Genomic DNA, 8,737 nt, shown 5'->3' with positions numbered 1-8,737 from the left:
ACCACAACGATTTACCACAATTCCTTACTAGTTAGCTAACGAGCTAGTTAGCGGCTAAGAACCAGGCTAAAGCTAACCAAATCAGTCTAATGGAATAACACAGATTTGAGGACAAAAATTGGGAAGGGACATATTCAGAATCTTTACGGCTTTAGCCGTTAGCATTTCCGCTAACAATTTGCTCCTTTTGTGCTTTATTTAAATAATTTAGATTAAATATCATAAACATGCAAGAGTAGTCGAATGCTGACTCACACTAACATCAATGGACTAGGAGAATCTTCAGGTAAGGGCAGGCCAATACACATTGTTTAGTAGATAAAGGACGGGCTGTGTCTCTCTGTCAGTGTGTTTGTGTGTTTTATTTTGCGCCTGTACAAATAGTATATGTCTTGTTAAGCCTTCATGTGTCCATCTGCATCTGTGCGAGTGTGTAGTAGATGCATGCGTGTTTTGTGCACAAAACACTAACACAGTGATAACCGTGTGTGTGTGCGTGTGTGTGTGAAGGCTTCAGATAGAGCGCAGCAGCAGCCCTGTCTCATGGCTGCAGACGCAGAGCAGCAGCAGTCTGATATCAGCTCCTGTTGAGTCTGATTACAACCAGCCAGAGAGGGAGAAAAAACTGATCCTGACAAGAAAGAGACAGAGTGACTAAGTGAGAGAAAAACAAGACAGAAGGGAGAGAAATGTAGCAAAAAGCTGGCCTGGGAATGTGTGTGTGTGTGTGTGTGTGTGTGTGCGTGAGCATCAGAGAGAACACAAAAGAGCGAGTGTCATCAACAAAGGGTGAAAGGGACGTGTGAAAGAGGAGGGAGAGAAAGACAAAAAAAGACGGATTCAATCAGTGCACTTACATGCACTTTGGTAACTGTGTTACTGTCGGCTTTCTGCACTAATCGGATTCCTGTAACCTCGTATAAACAAGAAACCTGGTTTCCATAATTGGGTGTGGGCGATTAGAGAAACCTGATTACATCGTTATGTTTCTGCAGGAGAAAAGACTGCAGACAGGAGAAGTATCACTGTGACAGCAGAGCGGTGGGACGAGACAAACGAACACGAAGTCGCCTCCAAAACAAAGAAGTCAGTTCAACAGTTAAGCAGCGCTCTGTCACTGGAGAGTCGTATTACTGAGCCATCAGTCCAATTGTTCCAACATGATCACACAATAAGAAACACATCATGAAACAAGACATTGTACCACCGTGACTCTGATCTTATTTATACATAAACAAATAATGAATTTCCAACAGTTGGTTGGGAAAGTGGCGATCGTGTGACCTGCTGCTAGTGGAGACATATCCTGGGAACGCGTCTGAAATGAGCTCATGGTTCGAGTCTTTTATGGCGAGTAAGTTTACAGCTTTCACACACAGAACGCTAAAACAGTGGCATAAGTTTTCTAATGTCCGCTCCCTTCACTCGCCACCCGCTCCGACTCTCCCGATCCAGTCGCTGTGCGGACAATCTTTCCACCCACACTCGTTTTACTGAGCTCCGCACCTGTGCAGCCTCTCCAGCTGCAGGAAGAAAAATATGCTCGTTCGAGATGACTGCCGGCTCGCCTTGACGACAGGCGAGAGCGGCCGATTGCGGCCCAGTTTGCTGCATGCCGAGTGAAGCTTCTATAATACTAAAACCTCACTGTAAATTGATGTGAATAAAGTCTTCATTTCAGACAGCATTCATGAGGAATGTGTGAAGCATTCAATTGTGAACGCCAGTACTTTGATAAAATCGTCTTGTGTCTGACAGTTCATGAAGTTTAATGAATAAATACTCAGCATTCCCACTAATGATGAATAAGACAGTCTCATCGCTTCCCCGTGAGTGGTGTCAAAGCTTTTTTCAGCCAGTAGGCGCTTCACTCAAACCAGAGCATGTCGTTTCCCAACTGCGGCGCCTGGCCCTGAAAACTGCGACCGCCTCGCTCCTACGATACTTCAAAGCCTCGTGCAGTCGGGTTCTCAGAGCAAGTCGGACAACGATCTAACCGTCATGCAACATGCTTGGCAAGGCGGCGATCAATTCTGCACAGGCCCTCGCTCATCTCAGACAAGCTTAGTGCCTCACGCTGCATGATGCCCACACTGAACGTCCTTATGACGTCACCAGCACAGCCACACGCAGAGGTGCCTTACACATGGTTTGAACAGTTGGATCCTCTGAGCCATCTCCAAAATGAATAGATGTTTATAAATTGTTTTAAAGGAGGAAAGTTAAAAGTTCAATCAGATTATTAAAATAACAAACAGCAATTTGAAAATGCAATCTTTTCCAAAATCTGTTTTTTCATTTTAATTCACCTTTTGGCTCCACGGTGGCATCAAAACAATCTGACTGATTTATCCTCAGATAAATTCTTTGTGAAAGAAGAAATCACCTCCGTACACTTTTAGCAGATAAAGAGCATCTTTTGAGACATGTTTCTGTTTAACTCGCGAATGTAAGTCCGACATTCGCTCTGCATTTAGCTCCGTTTTGGTCTCCACCAACTCTTTTTCAAAGAGTTTCCTGCTTTGTCTAAATATGAGGTTAATAAGAAAAGTAAGTAAGTTGCGTGCTTTAGAATCAGAACAATGAGCTAAGAGACACTAAAATGCAGCGTAAAGCTTGTTGGAACTGCAGAGTCTCATGAAGGTTTTCTGCCTCATGCAACATCTTTAACATCACATTTATTCTATACTATATATTACATTTAGTTAGTGCAGCTATAAAAGAGAGACTTGGGTAGCAATCTCGGATCCCCACAGCTATAGTCTGACGACGATGTAGCCTCTGGGAACAACGTTGAACATGCCGGGCGTGTAGCCAGCGGTCAGCGATAAAAAACTTCCTTTTCTGCGTGCTGCATTGTTCACAGAAAAGGAGCCCATTTTTCTTGTGATTGACTTTAATTAACGGGTCTTACCTTCGCTGAAATGTCCTCAAGAGGAGAAGAAAACTATAATGCTCGTTTGCTGAACGGAAGTCGGATCGATCTGATGCATTCGAGGAAGTCGGGAAATCTGAACGCTGAACAGCTTTTGTGACACAGCATCAAGGGAATTCATCTCAGGTTTAATTTTAGATCTAGAACAGATTGTTAATTGAACTTGCTGCAGATGTCTGTTTATAGAGATTAATAAGAAGCTAAATCATCATCAGATGACGCTGATTGGAGCCGGGATGGCATTACGTATCAACACTTTAATTCATAGTACGATCGTCTTCTTTCTCTGTGTTTCTGTGTCGCCTAATTTCCACCATGACCTGATTTCTTCAAGTAAACACTTTTTTGTATGCATGTGAACGTGCCGAGTGAAAGGGAGCGAACGATAAGAGACAAAAAAAGGTAAGTGAAGAAAGGCAGCGAGAGAAAAGAAACTCTCAATGCAAACAGAGAGAGAGAGAGAGAGTGTGTGAACATGCAGAGTAAAGAAAAAAAGAAACAGAGCGAGCTGGAGATGGAAGCAGGGAAAGGGGAATAAGATCAAATAAAGGAGAGACAGAGGGAGAAAACGAGGAGTGAGGAGAGAGAGTGAGGGAGTGAGTGAGGGGGTTTGGTTGACACATAAAACAAAGATGAGACACCTACAGGGAGAGTAAGAGAGACGGAGAGAGGGAGGCATTTGTGGAGAAGAGGCTGTTGCTGGAAAATGTAGATAGACACCTCGGAGAGAGAAAAGAAAGAAGCGACGGGAACCAGAGTGTGGAGGGGGCCCAAGAGGAGGAGGAGGAGGAGGAGGAGGGAGACAGAGGGGAGGGGAAGAGCTAAAGAGGAGGGGAGGAGACGAGACGGGCGAGGGAGGACCAGCGCGAGGAGAGAGAGGCAGATACGGAGCTCCTCAGACAGCAGCAGCAGCAGCGTGCAGAGTGCAGCATGCAGACTGGCCACTGACGCTGGGATTGAACACACACACACACACACACATGCACAGACACACACACCCCTGAGGAGTGTATGAGACATGCCCAGGCTGCTGTCCATGGACACACACACACTGGCAGGGCACCAGAGAGGAATTACAGCAGACCCCCGAGCCTGAGGAGCGATGGAGAGCAGCATGTTCTTTGGTGAGTTTGGATTTAAATCAGTGCTGTGTTTAAATGCATCTCATGCTTTATAATCCTCCTTTTAGACGCGTGTTTGTGTTCTCACTTGTTGTGCACACTAAGAAGACGCTCTGGTTTCCGTTAAACCAAAAGAGTGTGAAGTTACACACCTCAGAGACCTGTTTGTGTGTGTGTGTGTGTGTGTGTGTTCACTGTGCTGCATGTGCTTTATCACAGTCAAATGCAGAGTGTAAGTGCACACTCCCCCTCCCCTGAATGTAAATGTGTTCCAGCTTGCCCGTTACTTGTCCTGCAAACTGAAAAAGATGGACAGGAGGGAAAATTTGGGAAGGAAAAGAAGCGTGAAGTTGCTCCTAGAAATGTTGAATGAACCTGCTCACCAGGTAACGGCTCTTCCTCGTGCTCATCCTCGCTTCACAGGACCAGACCCCAGCTGGTTCACGGTGGCTGTTTGACCTCCTGACTGTCCCTAAAGAATCCAGATATCCAGCCTTGCGAGAGCCGCTTGAAATTCCGAGATATTCCGAGAAATTTAGAGAAAGCCCCCTCCATTAGTTTTTCTGGAGGAGGCTCGTAGGAAGACTTAATGCGCGAGCGGCTTCTCGTCAAGTGCTCCTCTCACGGCTGGCTTACAGTCACACAGGAGGAATAATTACACAGGGATCCCGAGTTCTGAGGGGGTGATTTGTTAAATGAAAGACCTTTTTTTTTTCATCCCGGGGATTAAAGCGATCTGAAGTTACAGAGCGTGGCATGTAAGAGCGCGAAGGATTTTCTCTTGTTATGCCGTACACAGAGGAGGAGGGGGAGGAGGAGGAGGGGGACAGGGATGGTGGTGAGGAGGGGGATTGAGTGCCAGGAGCTTATAAATGAATAAGCTGTCAGGTGCAGAGACAGCTTCAGCTCTTTCAGGTGCCACGCCATTTGGTGTTTATCTTCTGAAAAAGTAAAGAGAAAATGAAGGTGAGGTGGAAGCGGAGTTCAACCCAAAATAAGGAGCGAGGAGGCGCGTTGGCCCTCAACCGAAGCACAGCTCAGACAGGTTTCTGTGCTCGTTTTTGTGGACGTGGCCTCTTGGAACCAAACCTAAAGACGATGAGAAAGAGGCTTAAACCTGCATTTTCTCTCACGGCCAGCAGGGGGCGACTGCATCGGTCGTAAAAAGAAGTCAAATTGGGGAAACAGTTGCCAAAATAAACCTGCTTCTCTCTTGATTTATTACCTCAGTTAACATTTTCCTCCTGAGTTTATGGTCTCAAGTAAGAGTTTCAAGTCTTCACCAATTGGGCATAAATAAAGGTGCCATTTAGAGTAAAACTGACAAGAGAGCAAGTTCTACTTTATTGTCACAGAGAGGAAATTTGTTTACCTGTTAAATTTAATTAGTGACCTTATCCAAGTATCAGTTTTAAAGTAACGTAACTGATGTTTTACTTTTCGATTACTTCAATACTGAATCTGCAAATAAAGAGAAAATACATTTCCACGCAGTGAAAGCATTTTTTTCATCACAGGCGACGACAACCAGAGACTGTTGATGGCAACTTTGAGCAGTGGTGTTGTGAGACTTGTGTGTCGTGATGTAACGTGTGCGCAGGTGCATATCAGAGCCGGTCAGACGGACGGTTTAGAAATGAGACGGCAGGTGTTACAGAGCATCTTTGGTATTATACCGTCTTCAATGTAATCCTGCTAGTAATCCATCCATCCAGGGTCGTGGGGGGCTGGAGCCTATCCCAGCTGTCATTGGGCGAAAGGCGGGGTTACACCCTGGACTGGTCGCCAGTCAATCACAGGGCTGACACATAGAGACACTCACACCTACGGGCAATTTAGAGTCACCAATGAACCTAACAAGCTTTGGACTGTGGGAGGAAGCCGGAGACCCCGGAGAGAACCCACGCATGCACGGGGAGAACAAGCAAACTGGTCTCCTCTTTTTTTCTGTAACTTTAACAGAATACACTTGCCTTTTTTTGGTATCCTAATTACGTAACGCCGTTACTTGTATTCTGTTGCTCCCCGGGCCTGATGGTAGGATACATGAATGAATGAATACATCAGCTGACACCAGGAGTACGTAAAGCCATTTTTAAACACAATACCCGTCATTGGTAGTGAATTTGAAACTGGTCATGAGCAGGATCATCAGGAGAACTGAACACTTTGATGGATTTAGTGACTGTAGGGTTTATTTTCCATCCTTTGGTTGTCTAAATCTGGTTGACAGGACCAGCAGCGAGCGGTCAACCAGGACAGAGATGTAGTAATACGTATCCTCCTTGTCGCCCAAATATGGTCACTTCTGGTGGCAAAAAAACAGGATGTCACAGGCGGAAATAACCAAACTTTAAGCTTCAAACGAATGCTGGTTTGCCGAAGTGTTACGAGCCGCCTTAGCTGCAGCGCTCATAACAAAAGGAGTAAAGGTCAGTGTTTGTGAGCAGGATGTGCATCGTTTTAACATTTATGAATTCACTCCTGAGTGCACGAGTCCACCACGGCTCGGAGAAAATAGATGGTACGTCTTAAAAGATTAATAACACTGTTTGTTCACCAGCTCTGCATCTGCTGCTGCTTAACTGGGTCCTGCTTTCTGTTAAAGTGATTAATATCAGGTGACATATCAGAAAGAGAGAACGCCACACTCGTGACCTCTTGGAAATGAGACACTGAAATGGAGACGCATAAAAAACAAACAGATCAAACGGGAATGCATTCAGGGCTGTCCACACGCATCAAAGGCAGGCAGTAAAACAAGCGTAACCCAGCAGGCTAATAGGTCCTGAGTGTGTGCTGCAATCATACAAGCTATTAGTGTTGTTGAGTCGAAAGGCCCGGAGGAAATCTATCCGGTGTGTCTGACTTTGCGGTCAGCGTTTAGCAGCACGTAAACGTCTTTTTGGTTAACCTCAGATTACAGAGCGCATGAAGTGATTGTTGGAGCCGATTCAGAGACAGCTGTGTTTATTAGCGAGCCGCACTCATGACAGCAGCGAGAGCTACAGTATGCTAATCTGAAGAGGATGGGGGCAGAGTGTGTTATGTAGCTCGCAGCCAAATGCTCGCTGCATGTGCCACACGCCGCTGAGATTTATGGGCTTTCGTGAGAATACAGAGCTTATCCTGGAAAAGGTTAATTGGAAAATCAGTGCAAAGTGTAGCTTTCAAGAAAATATGAATGTTTCAGATCTACCCTTTTGTAGTCACTTTGTTCGGTTTAATGGGGTGAAATGATTTTATCCTCCTCGCTTGAAGGGAAGTGCTGATCTCGGAGCATGTTAAGGGTCGCAGAATACAATCAGGAAACTCCATTGAAAACACAAAGGTGTTAATCACATCCAGGATGTCATCAGCATAAAAATGACTTTCAGATTTATCTTATAATTGGATTCATGTTTGCGGAGGGAAAGGAAGGGGTTTTATTTTGAAGCCCTCAGCTCTTGAAGACTCTCAGCCTCTCTGGACGGATCTTATCGGAGGAGCAGCCAGGTTCAGGACACTAAGAGGAGGCGGGCGGCGGAGGAGAGATGATTAATTATTAATGCCAGTCGGCGTCCTCCAGACATCGTTTTTACTCTCTCCTCTCTCGACATGCTGCCGCAGGAGTAAAAACGCTTGGACCCAGATCAGTGAATCTTTCAGGAAGGGCAATGCAGAGGACAGCCAGAGTGTGAAGCACGTCATGATACAGTAACTACACACACATCCTGGGCTATGATCTGCTCTTAGCGTCCCGTACTGTATGCGCTGCATCGTTAAACGCAGCCTCAAAGGGAATGGGTAAACAAAGGCCAGTGGATAAAAAACTTTCATCCATTCTGAGCCGTTTCACATCGTTCCAGAAGTCAGATCTCATCTCAGCTCTGCATCGCTACACGTCCGGGCAGAGCGGGCGAAAGAGCATCTCCAGAAGCCCCGGGTTTAATGTGTCAACTGGTTTGTGATAATTTGATTAATTGCAATTATGATTTAGAATATGCGCCCCTGAAGCTGAATATCAACCGTCACGATGAAGTCCTCGTAGTTGCATGCGTTTTGCTTGCAGGAAGAACAAACATTATTGCCTCTTAAATAATGATGAATGATATGTTAGCTAATTGTTTATCATCCAGCAAATGTGGAGCACCAATAGCTGTCACGTTTCTGCTGACAAAACAAATCTTCTTCTAACCCCGATTTGGTGTCCCCGAAATGTGTTTGTCTTTAGATGCTAAATGTTCACAAGCTAGTCGCTAGCTGTCCGTCTGATATTTGGTTCTGAGCAGAGAGAACAGCTGTGCCTTCTGTCTGTCACTGATGTGGATGAGAGCAGTGAGCGTCGTACAGAACCAAAGCTGGAAGATGCTTTCTTTAACTAAGAGGACCTGCAGAGCTGGACGATTACCTGCAGGTTCTGCACAAAAGCCTTTAACACCTCCAACACCATAATTAAATATTTTTAATATTAAAACTAGAGCCTGACAGATCAGAGATTTTAAGGCCAATGCAGAGTTTAGAGGGGAATATAGACTGATTGTCAATATGGAGGCCAATTTACTGAATTAGTAGCTGCATTAAAAATTTTCTCTGCACAGATTTGGCAGCAATATGAAGCTGCTTAGCAGGCTGCTTTGTCAAACAGATAACTTACCGTAAAGTCCGGTGTATAGGACGCACTTTTAATACTTTTTTTTTC

At 45.2% G+C, this 8,737-nt stretch overlaps 1 protein-coding gene across 1 annotated transcript in view; it reads left to right on the top strand.

The window, feature by feature from the left end:
- Positions 1 to 3,803: 3,803 nt before the first annotated feature.
- znf385d (zinc finger protein 385D) overlaps positions 3,804 to 8,737 on the top strand; it is a 99,541-nt gene continuing 94,607 nt past the window's right edge. The window contains exon 1 of the mRNA XM_069656818.1: positions 3,804 to 4,059. Coding sequence (XP_069512919.1) covers positions 4,038 to 4,059 — 22 coding nt within the window. The 5' untranslated portion in view covers positions 3,804 to 4,037. The remainder of the gene's footprint in view (positions 4,060 to 8,737) is intronic.

The sequence above is a fragment of the Semicossyphus pulcher genome, unplaced genomic scaffold, assembly GCF_022749685.1.
Source record: "Semicossyphus pulcher isolate SPU_LCO1_2020_fin unplaced genomic scaffold, fSemPul1.0.p SCAF_9, whole genome shotgun sequence".
Classification (NCBI taxonomy): Eukaryota; Metazoa; Chordata; class Actinopteri; order Labriformes; family Labridae; genus Semicossyphus; species Semicossyphus pulcher.
This window is presented reverse-complemented; position numbering and strand designations above follow the sequence as displayed.